The 25233-nt window shown below is 38.0% G+C and overlaps 1 protein-coding gene, 1 long non-coding RNA gene and 1 other non-coding gene across 10 annotated transcripts in view; 1 reads left to right on the top strand and 2 right to left on the bottom strand.

Moving 5' to 3' along the window:
• FRMD4B (FERM domain containing 4B) overlaps positions 1–25233 on the bottom strand; it is a 428456-nt gene that overhangs the window by 14504 nt on the left and 388719 nt on the right. For all 7 annotated transcript variants that reach the window (XM_045192106.3, XM_053929250.2, XM_053929249.2 and 4 more), the window contains 9 exons: positions 23273–23330; positions 21819–21905; positions 9062–9138; positions 7584–7722; positions 6974–7115; positions 5963–6096; positions 5736–5855; positions 4408–4636; positions 891–947 (listed from right to left, as the gene is read on the bottom strand). In XM_045192106.3, coding sequence (XP_045048041.2) covers positions 891–947; positions 4408–4636; positions 5736–5855; positions 5963–6096; positions 6974–7115; positions 7584–7722; positions 9062–9138; positions 21819–21905; positions 23273–23330 — 1043 coding nt within the window. The remainder of the gene's footprint in view (positions 1–890; positions 948–4407; positions 4637–5735; positions 5856–5962; positions 6097–6973; positions 7116–7583; positions 7723–9061; positions 9139–21818; positions 21906–23272; positions 23331–25233) is intronic.
• LOC112301337 (U6 spliceosomal RNA) lies at positions 8334–8439 on the bottom strand. The gene has a single exon (XR_002974478.2). It is a non-coding gene; the product is annotated as a U6 spliceosomal RNA (small nuclear RNA).
• Positions 10800–25233, top strand: part of LOC123479361 (uncharacterized) — a 62849-nt gene continuing 48415 nt past the window's right edge. The window contains exons 1-3 of one of the 2 annotated variants that reach the window (XR_006654965.2): positions 10800–11011; positions 13997–15684; positions 16155–17052. This is a non-coding gene — a long non-coding RNA (uncharacterized lncRNA). Of the gene's footprint in view, positions 11012–13996; positions 15685–16154; positions 17053–25233 lie in introns of those variants that run through there. The other variant, XR_008427452.1, reaches the window with a different exon arrangement.

Here is a 25233-nt window from a genome sequence, read left to right as displayed (position 1 = left end):
TATTATAGGAAAACCCCAGTGCATACAGGGCCAAGAAGTTGCTCGATTTTACTTTTTAAAGTTCTTAGGCCTCTTTGGCTTACTAAAGTCTCATCCAGTCATTGAGAGTAATGAAACTGATTTATGCTGAGAGACTAGAAACATGTTATGTCTCCCACTAATATTTGTATTTTCAAAGAGGAATGGCAAGTATGACCAAACCTCAGCTCAAAGGAAGATTTCTGAAATGGTGGCATTTCATGTACCATAAAACGTGGGGGAAGATAAAGCAGTAGGGGTCAGAGGCTCCCCCCAGATTGCTTAGATCCCATCAGGTAGAGAGTCACTCCTCTTTTTAGGCACAAAGGATTACAAGGAAACACTGTATCATTTGATAAGAAACCCATTCCGTCATGAAATGTGAATAAACACAGGAAATCACAATATTGTACCTATGTAACTGACATAGTGACATGTAACCTAATTTTTAAAATGTGTATTTATTCCTAAAGAGAATAAACTAAACTCCCAGTTATTGAAATATAGTGATAATTATAATCTACGCTATAATTTCCTGGTGCAAAATATTAGACACCAAATATACAAAATGTCACCACTGGGAAAATCTGGGTGAAGGAGTCTATTATTTATGCAGATATATAATTACTTCAATAAAAAGTTTTTAAAAAATTTACAAAGTCTTCCAATTCCCAGAGTCATGCAATTTGTAAGGTATTTAATGCTAACCTGTGTAGAAGTACATTGTAACCCCCCTTTCTCAGCCTTTCTGCATAACTGTGAGTTGATTCTACTGTTCCCTGAAGAGTAACAAATAAGCTTTAGTTAACTAAAAAATTATCTTACTATTTCAGAATATGTAATATTTAAACCAAAAAAGGTGAGTTACTTACAATCATCACCAGTGGTAGTGTCGGACAAGGAGCTACTCTCTGAGGGGATTATGTCTTCTGTGAAAAACAATGAATGCTTTTAGTATAATTGTGCATTTATACACCTATTGTGAGTTCAATAAAGCAATTCCTAGTGGAGCACATCTTAGTTAGATAAATGTAACTACAGTACATTAGGAATAATTACTATAAGAAAGCAACAATTTACTACTGAAGATGTAAACATCTCACATATTGTACACACGTTATATTGGATTATTTCTTAAATGGAACAGGCTTCAAGGGAAATTTGGTTTTCAACTAGTTTTCAATCTAGCTTCTACATGGGATGAAAACTTTACCCTACACATTGACTGTTTACAACCCACAAACTGGGAAGAAAAATCTTGCCATTCATGTCATAAGTGCTAAGTGTTACATAATATATGAGGTCTGTCCAGAAGGTATCCAGCCACGCAATGTGAAAAATAGAGACATTTATTGAGGAAGAACAAGAAACATTATACACAGGACAATGACGCCTCAGTCCCCTTCAAAGTAGGCACATTGGGAACTCACATAGTTCCCCCGATTGCCATCAGCTGCCCCATATTTTCCTGAATCTCATCGACAGTCTGAAATCTCTTCCCTTTCAAAGGTGATTTTAGTTTTAGGAAAAGCCAGGAGTTGCAGGGCACCAAATCTGAGCTGTAGGGAGGTTGAGTTACCTGGGTGATTTGATATTTTGCCAAAAAACTCTGCACGAGACGTGATGTGTGAGTGGGAGAGTTGTTGTGATGAAGCGGCCGATCACTAGCTGCCCATAGCTGCAGCCTCCTGAATCACCCAAATAGTTTCCATAGAGGAATGTTCAAGCTTAAAACAAAATGTGATGCAGATTTGTTGCTCTACTTGCTCAGTCATTTTAAATGTGATGGCCACACAGTACACATGCTCACATTTCAAGGGCATCTACCGCCCCCACTGGCTAGTACAGCTAAGTCATCATTGTTCTCACATGTGCATTCCAGTTCACTCTCCTTAGCTGCCAGGTTACATGATGTCGCAAACCGTCTCATTATATTAACAATGGCTGGACTTTTCCCAGACAGACCTCATATACATACATGCTCATTTGAGAATCTATTGTTAGCATCGCTTATTTTTAGACACCTTTCCTGAAGAAAGGGGCCTTTTCTTAACAGAGTGTGGACTCTTTGTGGCACATAAACTTTTCAGTTAGACCAGGGTCGTTCAGCAGTGTTTGGCACTACTGACATTTTGGACTGGATGTTCTTGTTGAGGGGGAGCTGCCCTTTGCTTTGTGGAATCTCCAGCCTCCATCTCGTGGATGTCCACAGCACCCCACCCTCAGATTGACAATCAGAAATACCTCAGACATTGCCAAATGTTCCCTGGGGGGCCAAAATTGCTTCTGGTTGATAACTTCGAATTAGACAGACCTGGGTTCAAATCTTGGTAAATTACTTAATCTCTCTGAGTATTATTTGGCTCAGTTTTAAAGTGGGATAAGAACAAGATCTGGTGAATAGTGCTGAGGTGAACATTAAATGAAATAATGGATGTAAAGTCTAGCCCAACTCCTGGCAGAGGACAAATGGTCAATAAACACCAACTGTACTTACTATTTTTGTTACCTAGACACAGTGTTCTGGCAAAAGAACTCTGGTGGTTAGACATGCCCACAGTGCTCTCAGTTTTAGTTGGTCTGCTTTGGCAAACCACTCCTTATTTGGTGTCAAGTACTGGCAAGATTACAGACAAATATGAACCCCCAATGTGAGCTTCGAAGCCACTGTGAAGGGAATCTATCCCATCTAATGTCAAACATTAACCTCTATCGGAACCAGGCAGACTATCTCTTAATTGGACAAACAGTAGAGCCTGAAGGCAAGGTGCCAGTATAGTCAGCTGTCAGACACATTTAAAAAACATCTATCCAGTGTAAATACTCAACCACTGGCACCACCTGCTGCCTAAATAAATGCCAGTCACTGTCAAGAACAATGGAATCCTGCACAATCTGGGAATGAATGGGCCACAGCAAGTGGCTATAAAAGTTAAGTGCACTGCTAATCAGCCTTCTCTGTAAGTACAGAACATAACCACCACCAAGGCCAGCTGGATTTTGCATTCAGAGTCAAAGACATCCTAAATTCTTCAGCTGTAGTATCTGTGCATTCACTTTCCAAAAGTTTTATCTCTGCTTTTAATTTTTTTTAATCCTCACCTGAGGACATTTTGGAGGAAAGGAGAAAGAAACATCAGTGAGAGAGAGAGAGAGAGAGAGAGAGAGAGAGAGAGAGAGAGAGAGAGAGAGAGAGAGAAGCATTGATTGGTTCCCTCCTGTGCACCCTTGGACTGAGTGTCGCCTGCACCCGAGGACTGAACCCACAACCTAGGGATGTGCCCTGACTGGGAATCAAACCTGAAACCGTTTGGGATGGTCATGTTCGTTATGGGACAATGCTCCAACCAACTGAGCCACGCTGGCCAGGGTTTATCTCTCTTTTTAAAATCCTATGCCCTAAACCTGAATATGCTTTAAACTTAGTTACCATATTTTGTTAAATCTAATATACATGATTATTTTATGTCCCAGTGAAAAAAGAAAAATTTACCACCAATCATAACTATATAAGTCTAGTGTAAGAATTATCCCAACTTCACAGATGTTTAAAAAAGAAAAAGTCTGGGAATCAAAGAAATATATCATCAGATTTCAACCAATGATCAAGGCTAAAAACCATGCTAATAAATATGTAGGCCAATTGGACTTGAAGTCTACATAAATGAGATTTTTTTAGTTTACTTTTTTTTCTGAACATGAAAGTTTTACATACATAATGTTGAGAATTTTGAAAGTACAAATGAGTGTTAAGAAGAAAGTTAGGTCACCTGAAATCCCACAGATATTACTATTTTAAAGTATTTCCCAACAAGTCTTTGTGTGGGCATATTTATATAATGTTGGGAACATGTTGTGGTTACAATTTTGTATCCTACCTTTTTGCTTTTTATGTTATATCATGCACACCTGCCTGTATCTTTAAGTAGCCTCCATAGAATTACATGACAGTAATTGTAAGAACCCTTTTCCAGCCACATCAAGTTGAATAGGTCCTTAAAAACTATGGTCTGCATTAAAAACCTTTGCAAAACTACTGGGTAGGACCCAACTCTCTTAATACTCTGTGTTGTCAAATGTATTTCTTGCAATGACATCAGGCCAGTTAAAGGTGAATCTGTCTTATTATGAATGAGTATTGTCGTGAAAGCCCTTTCATCCTGAAAATTAAAGCAATGAAGTAGGATAGCATTATTACAATAGTGAGAATGTCACCAAAAACCAAGTTTACATACTTATAAGACTGACATTTCAAACCATTTTTATCTCAAGAAAGTTACTTTTAATCCTGTTCTTTCTTTTATGTCTCACCAAATGAAGTGTTCTGGAAATGCTATATATACCATCAAGAGTCTTGACTATGGGACTCAGAAAAACTTTGTTACTAACCTGGTAACATTACTGTCCCCTTCTGGCTAGGTTTCTTTCCACATCTAATTCGGTATTCATTTATTGCATTTTCAATCTCCTGAAGCTTTTTCATTGCATCTGTGTATTCTTGCTTTCGCTTTTTTTTCACAGTTTTACAAAGGTCTGGCTCATTGGCAAGTTTCTTTGCAGCTTCGACCAGCTTTTGCTGTATCAGGAAATTGCTCTCCAGTTCTTGCAAAGCAGGATCCTGCATTTATACAACGATGCTGTTTTATTTCTATGGTTACATACAATCACTCTCACACTCACTGGGCAAAAAATCAAACTTGTTGTGCATTCTCAAATCAGATACTCTTTGGGAACAAAATCATCCTAAGTTTTACTACATGGTAATCCTCAAACATTTTCCTAAAAGACAAGACCTCCCTCATCCATTTACATAAACTTCTCATCCTCTTTCCTTTTCAAAAGGAATGGCCTTTCATTCATTCAATTGGGTGAAGATCATATTTTTCAAGAAGGGATTCTTCACCCAAGATTCATAGATGCAGAATGTTGTATTCACATGCATAGCTTTAGAGACAGATAAATTTGGGTTTGAGTCTTCCTTCTGGTGGTTCCTGGCTGCAAGACCCTGGACATACTGCTTAATTTTTTAATGATTCAGTTTTTTTTTCCATTTGTAAAATAGCGATAACATGTATTTTACATAAGTAAATGTGCTTTTCTTAGTTCAGAGCTGGATATACAGTGAGTGCTCAATAAATAGCAAACCTCACTCTTACTGATGGCAATTGCTTTCATTTCAGGAAGGCTAAATTTCTATAAGAAACAGGAGTAAGGTGACACTGATAACATGCAATGAGAAAGGACATTCTATATTGGCTAACAAATCTTTTGACTTTATTGTACTCACGTGCTGTACATGTTTTATCTCACTGAATACTCCTTGCATCCTCAGAGGGAAAAACAATCATTGCACCCCCTTTTTATATATAAGGAAACTGAGACCTGAGAATTATGACTTTGAAGAGGGAAAAGTATTTGCCATAAGTTGCTGCTTAGTTTTAAGTAGAAGAATATATGTTAGAGTTCTTAATCCTTGTTTCTCAGTTTATAAACATTTGGGATTTGTTGAATATTCTCTCTGCTTGGAAGAGTAACTAGTGAGAAATAACAATTTCAACTGAACTGTGCATAAAAGAAAGAATTCAATTGGTCTACATCATCACGTTCAACTGGTTAAATAACAATGCACAGCAGTGACTCAAAAACCAAAGGAACAAGTCAACAGACAGCTTTTCTGTCTCACTGTTAATGGAAATGCTGGGAGCTGGTATTCATACCTCTTCACTGGGCAGCAAGTTGTCATCTAATTTGAATGTGGTACCTACACGCCTTCTGACCTGAGGAGGTTTCTCACCTATGTTCAGTGGGTATTCCTTCGGCATTTTGCCTGTGAGCTCCTGTAGAACAAAATGGAATTGAGAAGGGATGACAAATACTGGCTGGAGTTGTCAGACACAATTTGAGGAGCACCCCCCGCACCCGCCACAAATCAGAAGATACTCACAGCCTCCCGCAAACAGATCTTTTTAAGCTCCTCAACTTTTGCCAGGAGTTTTTCTTGCAACAGCTTTTCCTTCTTCTTGAGTTCAAGGATTTTCTCTCTCTTTTGTTCCTCACTACCTTCTGAGTCTTGAGAACCTGGAAAATTGAAAAGGGGGGTCAGGGAAGGTTTAAACATGGAATGTTTCCTTCCTTTTCAAAGGACAAAGGATTTTTAAGCCAAACCTCCTATTAAATGGTAGTTTTTTTCTGGTTTTCCTTATTTCTGAACATAATAAAAGGAAACTAGAGAACATTTTCTCATGCTTCTGGGCATCAAACATACCCTGGTAATAAAATGTGCCTGAGCATTTTGGCTCAGTCATTTTAGAAACAATAATAAAATGCTTAATGTTTTAGACCCACCCAAGGAAAAAAAAATTTTCTGAGCAGGTGAGAAGGTTAGATGTTCCTTGAGGGACTGGTTTAGAATGTTCTTTCAGAAAGCAAGCAAGCAGGGCAAAGGAATGTTCTGTGCTTCAGTTTCATACGTTGACCATGGGATTTCAATGGGAATATTCATTTTAGTGAAGTTATAGTACTTAGTGATTAAGGATTCCAGAATTCTGCATTGGAAGGGCTTGGGGAATCCGTCACTGTGGAGGTTGGGTGGGGTGGGTGTTCAAAGCTTTTAGTCACATTTAACTTTATATTAAATGGAGAATTAGAGAACTGTCTGTATCAAAAACTAAGTATTGGGGTAAATAAGAAGCTGATGGAATTTCTAAGCCACACCTAGGCACTCACTATCTTTGTACATATTGTTACTTATGCAACCTATTTATAATTTAACTTTATGCTTTTTGAAATTAGTTTAAAAATTTTATTTGAAACTGCCACATAGTGTAATTTTAATATGCTTATTTATTCCCAAAATAATGGGTTAAAATATACACTTAAAATTGGTTTAAAACAACAAAAAAAAACATGAAATAAAGTAAATATTGCTTCTACTTTCCTTAATACCAGAAGTTACCTGAGGAAATTAAGCTGCCATTGCTGGCCATAATGAACTGGCTTTTTGCCTCTAGAGCGACCAGTTTGGAGGTCCTTGGTGTTCCAGTCTCTGTCAAATCCATCGCGATATCGTCTAAACTTCTGGCTGAAGGAATTTTTGCCTAGAAGATATACTACACTGTAATGGAATTCACTTAATTAAACCTATTTCAAATTAATATGATGAGTAAGTTACTATAGAATAAAAATGTCAACATGGAGGACAATTTAAAATTTTTATACATATGCCAGAAGACACTCTTCAGAAAAAAAAGATACTGAGGCTTTGTAGCTAAAATATATTAATAATGATGCACAATCCTTTCTTATGGTATAGTTTAATCATTTGCTTTAAAATGTCACCAGGGTATACCTACATGTATGCTGAAAAGTTGGCAAATTGTACAACTTTAGAATCAGGTTTTATGAGTATATTGCTCATTTTTTCAATATAAGAAAAATTAAAACAGTTGGTAGTAAAGAAAACTAAGAACAAAAACCCATGTGCTTGCATCTTTTCTGAGAATGCTTATGTTTTGAACACAAAACAAATGAGTTTCTGATAGTTAGAACCTCTTCTAGTCACTTACTTTGCTTTGCTTCCGATCCAGGTAAAACTGATGCTGACTAATTGCCATTACCCAGATGGACTTGATGAGAGAAGAGTTTGCATACCAGGTTTGCACAAAGAGGCCACTTTGCCCAAAGGTTCTTTTTGACACCGAAATCCTGAAAGATTAAGAAAAGCATTCAAATTATTTGCCTCTGGCCCCAGAACAGCACAAAATATATCCAGTGAATAAGGTAGCAGAGCATCTTAACTGTTTTCCGCTGCCACACTCTCATGCTGACAGGGCTCTGATCTTCTCCTTTTATGACAAAGCCAATCGCACCTAGGTAACATCTCTCTGTGACACCAGCACATTACATACACCCTCTCAAAAGCAGACAAGGAATAGTCAAATTAGATTGTACTAAAACACTTGGTTAAAACCCTCACAAGCAGTCTGGAATAAATGCGATAATATTTTAGAGGTGCAGACCTATGGGATCAGTACCTTCCTCAAGGTGAAGAAGCATCTTGGATCTAGATAGACTTGTCTGGCTCAGACATTATTAGAGGATGAACACAATAATATTGCCTGAAAGTATGCAAGTCCAAACCTGGTCCAGAGTGCTGCTTATGCACAAACCAGGTATAAAGGAGGACAGGGTGAAAGAGAGAAGGATGAGGGAAAGGAGGGAGAAAGGGACCGACATTCTTTGTAGGAATTTAGGTCCTCTTTTTTTTTTTTAGAATTGTGCCCCTTATTTATTCCCCCTAACCTCCTGGGGGGGGGGGTGGGGAGGAACGCTGCATGAATTTGCGTGTCACCCTTGCACAGGGGCCACGCTAATCTTCTGTGTATCGTCCAATTTTATTATATGTGCTGCTGGAGCGAGCACTCTTTGTAGGAATTTAGGTCATCTTTTTGTTAAGGGATGTTTCCCCCATCCCTATTTACCTCCAAACACCCACAAATGTATCTGAAAAGCAACCACTGAGGACTGATAAAGAATTGCTCTGAAGAGTTTGGAGAAACCAAAATCCTGACTTTAATGTTGATAACTTGGCAGCTATTTTTTGAAGTGATCAGGAATACCACATTTTAAAATGGGCAAAGAATCTGAATAAACATTTCCACAACGATATACAAATGGCCAATGAGCACATGAAAAGATGCTCAGCCATCATCAGTCATGAAGAAAATGCAAATCCAAACTAGAATGAGCTATTTCACACCACCGGGATGACTATTAAAAAAACAACTCAACTGAAAATAACAAGTGTTAGGAAAATGGACCCATACACATTACTGGTGTGAATGGAGAATGGTGTAGCCATTTTGGTAAACCTTCTGGCCATTCCTCCAAAGATTAAAGAAAGAGCCCTTCACCCAGCAGTTCTGCTCCCGGGTATTTGCCCAAGAGAAATGAACACATGTCCATGCAACAACTGCACATGAATGTTCATAGCATTATTCACAAAGCCACCAGGACCATACAGATTAAAAACTGTGATCCTCACCTCCGTGGGTCATGAACTTCAACAGCAAATTTTTTCTCACGGAAATATAAGTTCTCCAGCTGTTTCCATTGGAATAGCTAATAAATTAAGAAAACACAAAAACCACACAGCTTTAATTTATGTTGTTTTACAAAATCTAGGAATCAGTTTAACAATCACATAATCAAGAAGGGACACTAAGATTAAGCACAAACCAGTGATGCAGTCTCTTTACAAACCAACTATAAACTGAAACCATTTCATTCCTCTCTTCTGTCAGTAATCTTTACCAACAACTCTTTGAACAATAAAATTAGGCAACTGTGGGGAATAGGCATACTAGTTTTCCTGTGACTCAACCAAATAAAAGAGTTAGCAAGGAAATCCACGTAGATTCCAGTAAGCACATGCCTACTGATCAAAGACGTTGATAGCATATTTAAAAGGAAAGATATTCAAAGAGATGTTTCAATAAGACCACAGATTAAATTTCAAAAGAAAGCAAAGTGAAAGTAAACCGGAACCCCAAGCAGGGGTGATTCTCCGTGACACCAGTTTTCTTGCCTACAAATGTTCCCCTAAATGGAACGGAAACCAGGAACTGGAGGCAGGGGTGGGGTAGGGTGAATGAACGCATGAGCTAGCTGCCCTTTTGGTTTCTGAGCTGAAGCCTTCAGTTTTTTAAATGGAACCCACTTCTATATTCCCACTGCTGATATTCTGATGCTGTGCTCAGTGTTTTTTGCCAGTTTATTGGGAGACAACAGACTTTACTAGCACTGTGATTTTGAAAACCACATAATTTGTAAAAAAGCAGCTTCACAGAACTGAGTGTACCGTGCTGTATTTTCTGGCCCCTTGTTAGACCTTGTGCTAGCCTGAGCCTCATCTTGTCTCAGCTTGGATGTCACAGAATTCTTCTACTCCACTTCTAGTCTTGATTATTAGGGAAAGAATAGCAACAGTGATTTCGTTCTATTATTAGATTTTGGCTGGATTTTAAAAATTATGTTCAAAGATTCTTCAAAGAGCATTTTCATTATCTAAATAACTTCTCTGCAATGCGCTATCAGTAAAACCATTTCCTGAAGTACAGGAACCAAAGTATTTCACAAACATGTAACCCTCATGTAAGGGCACACCATGAGTTTGAGGGTCCTGTGCCTACGCAGTCAGGAGACAAGTGTTCAGACTAGACCTGAACTCCTAGAGTGAAACACACCAGCCCACACTAGGACACATGCAGTCATCAGCAACTACAACACTCACCCGGGTTCAAAGAGTTATTAGTGAAAGCTTAAAGCTACATACCAATTTCTTAAAATGTCCGTAGACTTGAGGCTTTCGTTTCTTTTAATCCAGAGGTTCCAAAAATGGGACAGAAATGTGAAGGAAAACCCTAAGGTTCTTTCTACCTCCCCCTTCCAAACAGCCAGCACACAGTGAGCTCTGAACTGAGTTTCATAAGACACTTAGGTGTAACTCAGTTTCACAAAGTGAGCCTCCCACAGCTGACATCAGCAACTCTTATCAGGGGACGCCTCCCCAGTTCCACTCCTTCTTCCGAGACCGGTGGAAGGGCAAAGATCTCACCAGCAGATTTTCCTAGAAGAGAGACTCATTTTTTAAATGGGGTACAGTGTGGATTCAGATGGTCCTCCTGGGAAGTAGGCTGCTCTCCATGCAGGTACAGATTTCACCCGAGTTGCTCGGGGAGCCATTTCTACGGAGTTACTCACCCTGGGCAGGAACAGGTTCTACAGGAAGAGCCACAACGCAGCTCAGCTGTGTTTTCCTTTGCGTCCATTCCCACGCACATAAAAACCTGGGCCGGACTTGAAACACGATCTCTGAAAGCCACCCCCTCCCCCCAGCACTTAAAAACTGAAATCCAAGCACTTTACCCTCCATTCAGCCAGTCCCTGCTTTGAGAGCAAACGTGCCTCCTGCAAGCAAAACCCTACTTAAAAGGTGAGGGGCTTCAGCTTATTTAAAGAATTTGAAATAATTGGATGGCAACTGGGTTTGCAAAAGAAGTCCCGGGGACGAGGTTTTACGTCTGAAAGGCAAAGACATTTCCCTATCTGAAATCGTAAAAGTTTATGCAAAATGTGATTTCATATATGTGCCTGTAATAGTGAATTGGAATTGCCATGGGGGGGGGATGGTAGAATGTATGTACAAGGAGCAAGTGGTACAGAAAACTTCATTACCAGTAATGTTTTATTTCTTTTATTAATAAAAATAAGATGAAGTAAATATGACAAAATATTAGTAATTGTCAATTTAAATGGTTATGTAGGTGGTGTCATTTTCTTGGTACATCTGTATTTTTTAAAAAATTAAAAGAAATGACAATTTCTCAAATTAAAATGATATGCTTACATCAAGTGAACATAGATCGTCTATTTTATACAATAGTGTGATATCCACCTCCTAACCATTTAAGAGGCCTCTATTTTAGACACTTATCATCATTGTGATTCTTATCAATGTTTGAGGTTGCTAGGAAAATACTTGTAATTGTGGGGGCACTAGATTCAGCTAGCAGCTGGAAATAGGCTAGTTTTTCTCTTGAAATTCCTGAAATTATTCTTCTATTAAGCTTTTATATTGTTTTTGTGTTCCTGACCTCAGAAAGGCAGGATGAGACTGAAAATGGCAATGGAGCTGGTGTGAACTATTCTACTGAAAGACCGAAAGACTGCCCATGCTAGGGGGCCTTGCACACAGCAGGCAACTGACTAATTCCATTCCCTTCCTTTTTGCTAGTGTTTTCCTTGAAGTATAAATAAGAGTCCCCTCCATGCTCCCGTCAAAATCATGCAGAGATTTCAGAGCAATGGAAGGAGAAGGGGAAACTGGTCAAAGAATTATTCACCAGGCTGACCTGATTTGTTGGGGCCTCTACATTGGAGAAATAGTCTGTAATGGAATAAGGAATATTCTAAATCACCTGAAATATGAGGGGGGGCCTTAAAGAGGTCAAAGCTCAAAGGTAGAAGGAGGCAAATTTTCTATTATTTCAAGAATAACTGGTGCCCATATAGGGTAGGATTATTACCAGGCATAATGTCGTAAGGGTAGGACATGACTATTATAAAAATTATTTATGCATGTATATATATACAAATGCATTTATAATTTTCATATTAAAATTGAAAACAATGTTTTGTCCAAGCCCAAATTACCATTTTTGGAGATTTAAATGAGCTTTATTTGCCTTGCAACACAAAGTTAAGAGTATGAAATGGGACTGTTTTCTGAAGTGATCATTAAATAAGCATTATAACAATTAATTATTAGTATTTACTCTTGTTTATGTGACAGCCACTAGAGGTATAAGTTAGAAATTATACAATTTTTAGAATCCATGGTGAAAATACTTATGTGGTAAAAATAAAACTATAAATTAGGTCTCCAGATTTCTTCCTACCTTATATGAATCTAGAATAACCAGTTGTGCCCTTCAGCATCAAAAGAAGGAAGTAGATAACAACAGATGAAATAATAGCTGGGATTGATTTTGAGACCACAAAATAAATAAGTAAATAAATAAGTAAAATAGAAAAAGTGAAAGAGAAGCAATATGAACAATGTTATTAACAAAGAGATAATCAAAAGCTACAAAAGAAAGAAAATATATCCTAAGGTCAGTAATCATTCTGTCTTAAAAAAGTAAGTGTCACCGGGGCTGGTGTGGCTCAGTGTATTGAGCACCAGTCTGTGAACTGAAGGGTCAGTGGTTTGATTCCCTGTCAGGGCACATGCCTGGGTTGAGGTCCAGGTCCCCAGTTGGTGGCATGCAGGAGGCAACTGGTCAATGTTTCTCTCACACATCAATGTGTTTCTCCATCTCTTTCTCTCTCCCTTCCCCTCTCTCTAAAAAATAAATAAATAGCCCTGGTTGGTGTGGCTCAGTGGATTGAGCGCTGACCTGTGAACCAAAGGGTTGCCGGTTTGAATCCCAGTCAGGGCACATGCCTGGGTTGTAGACCGGGTCCCCAGTTGTGAGTATATGAGAGACAACCACACATTGTTTGTCTCCCTCTCTTCCCTTCTGTCTAAAAATAAATAAATAAAATCTTTAAAATAAGTAAGTAAATAAATAAATAAAATCTTTTTAAAAAGTGTAAAAATTTTTAACAATTGATGCAGAAAACCAAAGCAGACTCAAACCCTATTCTGAAAGTGAACTTATGCAAAATATTACATAATCAGAATAAATTCCTTTTATCCTTAGATGTAAGGGAAGTTGATGATTTTAGAATAATTCGCCTGCATTATTACACTTTATTTAATGAAATGCATGGGTTGAATATTTAAGCTATTTTCTTGAAATCTACAATCAATTTTTTTGGTTAGATCCCTCTGTTATAGACTTAAAAGAACCAGAAGAAATCACCTCTTCCTCATTCCCACCCCACAGTTTCAATGGTTCCTAAATACTAGAAACTACTGTCAAATTTTATTACAAGACTATAAGGAAAAGCAGAGGGACTTTTAGGAGACAGGGTGATACATACTTCAGTAGCTCATGGAGTCACTTATTCATTCCTCTTGAATCACCAAATATTTCTTGTCTGCCTTCTACATGAGAGGTCTTGTTATTATTAGCAAATAATGGCCAGGTCCCCTCCCTTGTGGGGCTTGCCTGAACCAATTGGACCAAGTCAGACTGCCTTGCTTTGCATTCTGGTTCCACCATTTGTGTTTTATTTGGCAAATTGCTGAACTTTCCAGAGTCTCAGTTTCCTCATCTGCAAAGTGGGACCAACAGTGCATGGTCTCAACAGTGCCTGCCTCAGAGGGTTGTTCAAAGGTTTGGTGAGATTATGTCTGTGAGACACTTAGCCTAGTGCTTGGCTGAGAATAAACATTTGGTAAGTGATAAAGCTAGTTGTATTTGTTAGGACTCTTAGTCCAGGTCCCTAATTTTACCATGCCTTTGTGCAGATGGAGGACAGACACTTAATAGCAGAAATGGAAGAAGAAACAGCTGTCTGGATCCCTATATGTCCTTCTGCTGATGACAAACAGCCAAGTTATTTTGTTGACACACCTGTATCACTCAGGCTTCCAATTCTCTTAAGTTTCAGCCTCTGTAAAAACTGCTGTATATCTGTTGATTTCATTGGTGTTTTCCGAATACACCCTCTAGGTAGGAAATGTGTTCACTTGTCCTACTACATGGAGGTCACAGAGGAGGAGGGAGAAGTGGGTCAAGGGCACGCCCCGCAGGGAGATGCAAGGCAGCAAGCTCCTTCCTGTCTTGGGTACCCAATAAAGGAACGTGCCCCAACAGGTTCAAGAATGCTGAGAAGTGTGCACTTGCCACCAACCAGAGGGACCTCCTGGGTTAATGAAAGAGAAAAATCTCAGACATAAAGGATCAAATTGTCTATTTAAATCTTGACAAATTGAAAGTAGACACCACCTAGAGAATTAACACTAGGCAAGGACAGGAAAGACATCATCAGAGGACTGTTTTGTTTTTTTTAAAATAGCACTTATAATATAGGTTAATCATTTAAGTATAAATTCACCTCAAAATGACTAAACATGGGCTAGTCACTGCTGCAGTGTATGACTGTACATAAATGACTCACATAGGTTCACCACCCAGTGCTATAAACCGAAGAAAACAAAATCATGGTGTCATTGATTTATTTATTTTGTATTAAAAAACATTACACTTGGTGAATATACTGTTTATGAGCCAGCTAGTGGATCTGTTTGGTCTTCTGAAATACCACAAAAATAGAATTTTGCTGGGTTATGGGCTTTTAGAAAGCCAAGTTGACCTACTTTCTGTCCACCCAGCCATTCTTCTATCCATCAAATATTTACGTGACTGAGATTGCATCTTCCCAACAACTTGATGGGAAATATTGCTTTTAATCCCATTTTATGAAAGAGAAAACTGAAACTCAGATAGCAAATTAGCCAAAGTTACATACTTAAACGGGTAGATCTGGGATTCACAGCAAGGTACACCAAGGCTCTAAAACCCCAGTGCCTAACCACAGCCCACCATCCTACCTTTCTCACAAGTGTGTTCTATGTGCATTTGTTACATAAACAAAAAAAGAAAGAAAAAAGGAGTAACTCCCAGTTCTACCTCACAGGAAAAAAAGCATCAATTATGGCATTTGCAGAAAAGGACACTGAGTCCCTACCATTTTACTTAGACTAGTGGTTCTCAACCAATGATGAATTCGCATCACTCCCCATCCCCACCTACAACTCCAGGACATCTGGAGAGGTCTGGAGACATTTTTGGTTATCACACTGGAGGGGAAGGTGCTACTAGCATCTTGTGGGGGAGACCAGGGATGCTGTGGAACATCATAGCATGCTCAGGGCAGAATTATCTGGCCCAAAATGTCAAAAGTGCAGAAACTGAGAAACTGACTCAGAGGATAACTTTTGGTGATGAAACTATACTGTGGTTAGTGGAGTGTATTGCTGAGAAAGATAACATTTTTGCTCTGAAAAATGAAGTTTGGAGTTCTGTTTTTCTCAACTAGGTAATGCCTTAAGAACAAATGGTTGTTCAGATTGTTTTCTAAATGCAGACGTTACCTAACAGAGGGACTTACGACACCTAATCAAACCAGAAGAGGGCCTGCTAACAGTGTCAGGTATGCTGAACTCCAGTTCCATAACATACCCAAATGGTACACACTCAGATAGAGAAAATTGCTTTTCATATATAGTATCATAACCCTCCATACATCAAACACCACATCCAAAATGCAAGGAGTAAAACATTCTGCATATTTTTGAAAAAGTTTAGATGAAGAAGTTCTGGGTATCAGGAAATACATAAAATAAAAATCTGACCGTCTAATAGGATGTCATCTCCCCAGATTTCCTCTGTGGCTGAATGTCTAACCTTCTAGGCTGACCTCATGCTTTCCTGTCGGTCTGTGCATCAGAGCACTGCCTGCATGCATGTGGTACAACCACAGTTGACCAGTTGCTCACAGGCACCTGTGTGGCTCTTTCAGATGTGTACAGATGGTGTCCCTTCTCACGGGTTGATACCTAGTCTGGTTATTACATATATTTAACTAAATCCCTAACTTTGAATATGATTCTGTCTTTCCAGATGGATTGTCACATCCTTGATGACAGGGACTTGGCTTTTTCCTTAAACAAGATAAAGAATAAAAAGTACTAGCTCAAGGCCCTTGCAATCAGAATGGTATCAATAAATTTTAAAAAAAGCTTTGTACATTGTACTATCTTGCTAGAAATTTATTCCTGAAGGTTGAATGAATTAAAATAAAACCAATCTTTAGTCATGAGTACATACTGAAGCAAACTTTACTGTTTATGCACCTTCATGGAACAAGTTTTCACAATGATTTATGTACTATTTGGTTTTCTCTGCATTTGGACTAGTCAACCCTATTAAAGAGCTATGTTTCATTTTTCTCTATGTGCCAACAATTGAGCCATTTGTCAAATGCCTGGAAGTATAAGATAATATGAAATAACGAAATCTAACAGCTTTGCCTATCCAGCAGGCATTTCTCTTCTTCACACATCACCCTCGGTTGCTACAAGGATCACTCTTACTCCATAAGCTCTAACTCAGTGGTCTCCCCTCAGGTGTTACAAGGTGCTGACCTCCTCCCCAGCAGCGCAAACTGTTCTCTGACTAGAACATGCCAACCCATTCCTTACAAGCCTGATTCCTTCTCACCATTCATGTTTCAACTTAAATGTCACCTTTCCTGAGAGGCCTTCCCTGAGCACACCAAATGTTCTTCACCCATTCCATTATTGTCCCGCCATCTCATTTGGTTCCATCAGAGATTGGTCAAAATTTATAATCATCTTTATTCTTGCTTATTTTTTCTCATTAACCACCCCCCCCAAAACACTTCAAAGGAAACAACACAGTGTGACCAAAACTATGTATCACCCTCAAAATCTGTTTTCCTTCCTTTTAGTAATAGAACACCTTGAGGTAAGGCTTTGCCATGGCCACCTAGAGACTACCTGCCCCGGCCTCCCTTGCAATGAGACTGGGTGATTTATAAGTAATATGGCTGCCTGCCTTGGCTTCTTTCCATTTGCCTGCTGGTTTTGAAATAAAAATGGATATTCACCAATTCCCAACCAATTCTCTGAGACAGACTGTCTTGTCTTAGAAGAGCTGCTGAAAAACCTAATTGTGATTACTGTGGGAGGGGAAGAGAAATACCAATTCTGTCCAGTAAACTTTCTGTAGAGTATTGTGTGAAGGGAAAATATCTATTCAGTGAAGGAATCCACTAACTCATTGGGTCCTCAGAATAATCTCTGAGGTACATAGTGCAGACAGAATTGTTTGAACTTGACGGTTGAAAAATAAAAACCCAGAAAGGTTGAGTGACAGCTCTAGGTCAGCCAACCGGTAAACAGGAGTGCAGGACTGGTTCTTATTTGAAATCCAAGCAATTGATTTGAGTTCTCCACCCACTGATCCTGCAGAAGTTTTAACAATCAGGTTGATTACTGGTGTGGCTGAAACTTAATTATACACTTTACAGACAGGATGGACCAGTCTCCAGCTGACATTCGGTGATTCAGTTTTTTCCCTCCACACCATCCTGTGTTTTGTATTGATGCAGAAGGTGCGACTGGACAGCACATGTTCTCTTCTACAGTTAACCTCACCCAGCATTTGAGCAGCATTAGAAGTAGCATCCTAACTGAGGTCCACGGTGACATGATAGTTGTGGGAAAAGCAAGGGGAGGTTAGAAATGATCGAGATGGCTCTGCTTAGAGAAAACAAGCAAGTCACTCTGAGTTTAAATGAAATGAACCCTGTACTTTCGTGATAAAGAAACAGAAAGACATTTGTGCCTGTTACTTAATTCATTTTGCTTTAGGCATTTGGGAATTCTAATAGTTAAAAACATAATCAGTTGACTTAAGGCTGAGGGCCTTTTCTCCCCACCCTGAACTGCCCTGGGATGACTATAAGACTTTCTCTGCCTGTTATAGTGCAGAAAGATACTGATCTTGAAAGGCTTTTTTATCCCACCGCCTTGTGTGACACTTTGACTAGCATGGCATTTTTCTTTCTCTCATCTCTGACTGGTTCTGGTTTTCCCAGGTGAAATAACTTGCCAGAGGGGTACAAATCAGTCAGGACATATACTTTAATCAGCCACTGACCCACTGTGTGCTTTGTGAAGAACAGACATTTTCCATGAAGTACTGAATAAACAATAAAAACCTAGAAGAAATACAAGTGTGCATGTTTTCTTTTAAAAGTAAAACTTCATTGCTTTTATGATCAAATATCCTATATTTGAAATTCAGTTGAGTTCTGGTGTGTTTTCACATTCCATAAGAGTCTGCAATGACACATTTCATGCACAAAGCAGGGATTAAAAAATTGCTTCTGATCTGAACTTCTAAAACCCTAAATTTTTGTGTTTTGTAACTCAGAATTTTACAATTTTCTCTTAATTTGCATCCTGCATTATTGCTAATGAATTGGGTGAGGCAAAGTGCTTACCAGTCTCTGAAAGCAAAAAATTTGACTAGTAGAACTAGTAGATGGAGCATAAGGGCTGTGGGCTTGCAGGATTGTTGGGTCTTTTTCTATTCAAATGGTGATCCAAGGGTATTTCTCCTACCCTTCTTTATAGTCTCTCACCCTCACTAACCAGTTATTGACTGATGGCTGTGTATGAGGCCCAGTGCTACACATAAGCTCATTTAGGTCTTATAACCATCCTGTGCCTTTAGGGGCATGACCATTGTACAGACGAGGAAACTGCATTTAAAGAGAGATTAAACAACATGCCCAAGGTTACAAAGCAAACAGACATCATAGACAGGCTTTGGGTTGCTTCCAAAACTGTTTCCTTCATCATTCCACAATACGACAGGATTAAAAGCAACTTGGCCCTCTGACTGGCAAAAGCCTTACAGTCAAAATACAGGAAGGACACTTGCTGGGTATTCTTGGAGGGAAGACAAACACAGGCTCCAACACTCATAGGCTATACTGTATTTTTCAGACTATAAGATGCACCCCCACCCCCTGGGAGGAAAACAGGGGTGTGTCTTATAGTCTGAATGTAGCTTACCTGGCTTGCGGGGGGGTGGGGGTTATTTATGTTATTAAATATTTTACCACATTTTTTGCTTCAAAAAATTTTTTTCCTATTTTCCTCTAAAACCTAGGTGAGTCTTATGGTCCGAAAAATATGGTAATTGATAGGCATTATGTAGAAAGGACAGAAGGACTCAGCCTGTGGATCTCGGACTTATCCTTTTTCAAAACAGCCTTTTGGCATCAGTCAGCCTCTCTTATCATTGGCAAATCTTCCTCCTTCTGGCCTGTTTTCAGGCCATATAATTATAACCCAGGCATGTGGTTCAAGAAGCTGAGCATGTTTAAGGCCTGCCATTACAGCCTTTGTTTCATTTGAGTTTGCCAATTTGACCTTCATTTGTACCCGGTCATTGGTAACTTGCTATATGCACGTTTCCATACAAACAGCTGAAGCATGATCCTCCTTTCATAAGTCTGCTCTCATGGCCCTTTAAAGGATGCATTGTTTTCATTTGTGCCAGCTGGTCCAAGGCAGGGACGTGTAAAATATCCTCCCTCCAATAAACCCTTAAATTGTTTGGATGTGGGAAAATAAAGATACAGAAGCAAAACCCATTGTCAGAGTTAACAGAAGAAGAAAGGAGAGGGAAACAATGGACACATGCTTAAATAACCCAGGAGGGGAAGGCAGAACAGTGATTAACACAAGATGGCCCATTTATGGTTTTTTGAGCTGAATGGCATGTCTTGTAAATGTAACAGGAAAATTCTGCTTGAAAATTGAAAAAAGGAAGTGGCTTCTGGCCATTGTCTAAACTCTGGAATGAACGAACAGGCACACCTGATTATGATCGTCAAACAACATTTACCAATTTCTATGAAACTGTGAAGGGAAAGAAAGGCCTGTAAGTCACAAGCAACCAACAGCAGATTCACTGCACTGTTCACTGTGAATATTCTGATTCACCGTGATTCTAAGGGAAGGCTGGATGTTTTCAGTGGAAGCACATACAGTCTGCGGGAATCTCAATTTTATCAAGCCACGTTAGCTAAGAAATTATTTGTGAGCCAACTTGAATTATATTTTTACATGCAAGATTCAGAAAACCAGCAAGACTCCTGAATGTTACTTCTTTTTTTTTTTTTTTTTTTGAATGTAAGCTGTTGGCAACAGGCCTTTATTAGTAAAGAGATGTAGAACCCTGAGAAGGGAGTTTGCACAAGAGTTTGCACAGTAGTTCATTTTAATTTTCACTATTCTTTTTTTTTTAATTTATTTTTTTATTGTTATTCAATTACAGTTGTATGCCTTTTCTCCCCTTCCCTCCCCCCCACCCCAGCTGAACCCACCTCCCTCCCCCACCCCCACCATTCCCCCCGTTTTTGTCCATGTGTCCTTTATAATAGTTCCTGCAATCCCCTCTTCCCACTGTCCCCACCCCACTCCCCCCTGGCCACTGCTAGACTGTTCCCCCCCTCAATGTCTCTGGTTGTATTTTGTTTGCTTTTTTTCTTTTGTTGATTATGTTCCAGTTAATGTTACTTCTTAAAGTAAAAATTTAGGGGAAAAATAAATTACCAAAAAATGTTTACATAACAGGTATACCTTAAGAAGACATGATAAGCCATAACTTGATCTTATAAAATGGATAAACTAGGGGTTAGTTGTTTCGTTGGCTGGGATTCAACTCCTTCCCACCCTGCCTTAATGGAAACACCATAATAGGCATCAAAAGAGAGCTGGTTAAATACATTATATATTTCCTCATAATGGAATACTATGCACTTTGTAAAAGTGAAAGAGACCTGTGTCTAAGTGACCTGAAGAAACATGACAGCATGGAACAGGGTACACAGTCAGATTGCTTTTTCTCTGTAAAAGCTTAGTCCATACTGACAAAGTCTAAATGAACCATTTCATAGCCTTCTCTTGACACCAGTCACCGTAGGGGAGACATGGGGACTGCAGAAGGACTTCCCTACCCTCACTGACATGTTTCTGTGGTGTTTGCTTTTTCTGATTGCTTTTACAATGAATATTTATAAATCTTGGTAAAAAAATTAAAATATATAAATAAGTAAAATCATTTTGGAAAAGTTAGAAAGAATTATATGGCCCTCATTTCTAATTTGGTCTTAGAAGCAAATTTTCAGGTATGCCCTTCCTTCAACTGTTCTTGGTCATAGGGCTTACAGAGACAACACGTTATTTGTATGATTACTAAATAGCACATAACTTAGTTTTCTTTACAAAATGCAGAGATGTTTAGTGTGGAAAGTTGTGAAACCAAGATAAGCAAAAATAGCAAAAGTAGTAAAAAGAAGATTACAGCACTCATAACTATATTGCTGAGAGGTAATGGCACCTAAAAATTTGGCTTATGTCTTTACAATTCATCCATCTGTTTATCCAATTAAATATGTACCTGTATGTTTATGTGCATATATAAAATTTATTTTAAAAATGACATTGTCCTGTTAGTAGTCACTCAGGATAGAAAACCTCCTTGTATGCACTTGTAAACTATGTTGTGATCAGTGTTAATCTTTGTGCACACATTTCACACTTAACCTGTGCCTTCCCTAAACCCATGGATTCACCAATCAAACGTTCTTTGCCCAAGACTGTTCAGTGCCTCTCAAAGCAATGTTCCCAGGTCTAGAACAACTCAATGTTTGCCTAAGTGTCTGAAATGATTCACACTTACTTTCCGAGGTTTCACTTTATCTTGTAAATCGTACTGGCCAATTCCTTTATAGCTGATTCCAAGCCACCAAGGAAGTCCTTGTTTATCCTGGAACATGGAAAAGCATGACAACAAAGACATAATTGTTAAATCTTCTAGAGGTGAAGTAATGTTCACCAGTTTCATCCTTTAACAAGTATAAGCAAGTCAAAATAAAGCTGTCTTGGAAAACAAAACAGTACTTAAAAACCTGCCTTGTTATTAAAATGTCTTTTTAGAGTTCTTTGAATAATATCTACAAGTCAATACTATTACTATAGACCAATACTAGTAATACCATCAAAAAGAATAAAGCACTACTGTTTTGACTAAACATTTGGAGAATAAATAAAATGTAAGTAATTCAAGAATTAATCCCAAGTACAAAGCCAGTTACCTGTTTAAAAAAAAAAAAAGGAAGAAAAGCTCTTTTTTCTCCTGATTAGTAACCAGTAAAGGTCAGGGAACTTTCTGAAGAATTACACAGATATAAACAGTGGTTCCAGATCCTGATGTTTATAATACACTTAACAGTGCACATGGGAATACTGAAAAACAGGATGTTTGAATAATGCCTTTGAGGCACATATGGGGAGAGTAGAATTTTTTTCATAAATTTATCTTTTAGGTCTTGAAAAGCAAAGATGTATTGACACAGGGAAAGAAAAACTTAGGCTGAAACATATACCTATATGCAAATTTACTAAGAATAAGTAGAAATTAAAGTTGCATTAGTATACATTTTTAGTACATAGTGTCCCCATTATGCAAGTATTTATTATCGAATTCTCCTCCATTTTGAATTGCAAACATTGTTGGAATTTGAAAGTCAAGATTGATCAATTAGAAAACTATTCCTCTTTCAAATAACACTCCCATCTTAACCTGCTTTATCTCTTACCATTGCACAATATTTCTCCCTGCTATAAACATCTGAAAACACTACACAAATACAAAGCATATCGACTGAAAATTGGTACTGCAAATCCTAGAAAAGTGTGAGGATTTTATGAAGCTATTGAGATGACATTGGAGAGTGCATGGTTCTCATACAAAGGTGCTATCAAATGAATTTCTGGTAGCATTACAAAAGGAAACAATTGGAAAAGAGAAAAATAAATAAGAATATCTAATGGAACAGGTGTGCCAAAAGCAGACAATCTGAATATCTTAGGACAAAAAGGCTTTTGGAAAACATTTAAACGTAGCAAGTATCTGGCATAAATGTGTTTTATAACTTGCTAAAAATGACAAGATATAATCAAATTTTAATATTTTTAAAGAAAATCAATCCTATTCTTAATGCTCAAATTTCTAGAGACAATTTACATATATATGCACATTGATTTACGTGATTTCTAAACGTTGGTGTTGTTCAGTAACCCTCACAGAATTACACGGGCGTTATGAAAGCTTAGCCATGTAAAAGTATTTACCTTTACTGCATAATAATGGACTCCGTAAGTTGGTAGAGCTTCTACTATTTTCATATACCTGTAGAAAATGAATATATATTATAACCTCTTATTAAAATAGAGGGCCTTTTTGGGAAAAGTGATTGAAAGAAACACATTTTATATCCACTTCCTTCATTATAACCATGTCTTTGATTAAAGTAGAAATAAAATAAACTATTGTAGGGAGTAATATATTTTCCTTTATCCAAATGTGAGGAAATTACTGACAAAACTTCAATTTAAAAAAGCTATAGGAAATGTTATTTTCTGCATATTAAGAGTTATGTGGCTTAGAAACATACTGCACTGTACCTTACACTGAAGTTGCAAGTATTTTTTAAACTAAGCACCTAATAATGCAAAGCAATGAAAATCAACTTTTGGGTCATTTTGATAATAAGTAGAAAATAAAGCTATTCCATGTATTGATTTTGGTAAACTCTTAGAAATATATAATCAACTCCTAAGTCAAGCCTCTTAGAAATATACACTTAAAAATGGTGAAGTTTATTGTATAAAATCCTGATTTAAAAAATATGCCCACTCCCCATGAAAAGTAAAAATTAAAGTAACGGTGCTACCATTTGCTATTTTTAATTCAACAAGTATTTATTGTTGAATACCTTTATGACTTTATGTAGTGGACTAAATTATATAAGACTGCCTCCCTGCCTACATGGAATTGAAGCTCCTATTTGATAAAAGTGGATTGAATGATATTTGAAGATTAATTTCTCGGGGCTTTGTAATCAATAAGTTGATAATTTTAAAAGCAAGTAATGTACATGTAAACGAATATAAGAACTCAGGTAAGTGTGCCACGGTTATGTAGCAATTACACTGTGTAGACAGGATTCTAAAATTGAGTGGAATTTTACAGTCTCTAGCCTTAACTACCAAGTTAGATAGTCTCTTATTTGGAGCCACAAGGATAACAATCAGGGGAAATAAAAAGACTATTTAAGCAAGGATACTTAACAATATGCTCATTAGCTTAACTCAAATCCTCAGAGAAATTCTTACTTTTTTAGTTATTTCATTTCAGAAAATAGGCAAAATGAATTAAAATGTCAAGGATTCAACTTCAGGACTACTAACTTCTGGTTTCTACCTTGAAGATCACAGAAGGTATATTATGATACTAAGAAGATTAGTGTTAGAGGTAAGGATATAGGGGAAATCTATGTATACACTGACTGGGGAAAAACTGTCTCCAAGGCTTTATTTCAATTCTTACATGTTCTGAGCTATATTCAATAGTTTTTTTTTTGTTTAGTTTTTATAATTTAACAATTTCAATTCAACTTGTGAATTTCTCTTTTTAAGAGAGAGGGGAAAAGAGGGAGAAAGAAAGTGAGAAAAACATCTATGTGAGAGAGAAACATTGACTGGTTGCCCCTCATATGTGCCCGAACTGGGGACTGATCCTGCAACCCAGACATGTGCCCTGAGTGGGAATCGAACCGGCGACCTTTTGCTTTTGGGACAATGCCCAACCAACTGAGCTATGCTGTCAGGGCACTTGTAAACTATTTTTAATAAGTGGTTGGTGACTCTAAGAGTGGAAAAATGTAGAAATATATCAGTATGGCCTTTTTTGGTAGCATGAAGAAACAGATTATCCAACACCAACACTGTGTTCTACCCAAAGTAGGGTTACAAACCTGGCAACTAAACAAGGCCTCCAGACAGGTTTTGTTTGGCTCACATTATGTTAAAATTTCTTAAAATTATTTTGCAATGTTTAAAATAGGATTTAAAAATCAGAAATTCTACCTTTTCTTGGAAAATATCAGAATATCTGGTAACATTCTGATAGAATTCTTAAGCTGTGTAGCTTTGCTTCTACCCAGAGAAAAATCTCTCTGGTTTACCACAGTCCCCACCATTCCCTGTTGCCCCACACTTGGCCTACATTTCTCATTTTTGTTACCTGCCTG

The sequence above is a fragment of the Desmodus rotundus genome, chromosome 8 (assembly GCF_022682495.2).
Source record: "Desmodus rotundus isolate HL8 chromosome 8, HLdesRot8A.1, whole genome shotgun sequence".
In the NCBI taxonomy this organism is placed as follows: domain Eukaryota; kingdom Metazoa; phylum Chordata; class Mammalia; order Chiroptera; family Phyllostomidae; genus Desmodus; species Desmodus rotundus.
Note: the sequence above shows the minus strand (reverse complement) of the source record. Positions and strands in the feature narration are given on the sequence as shown.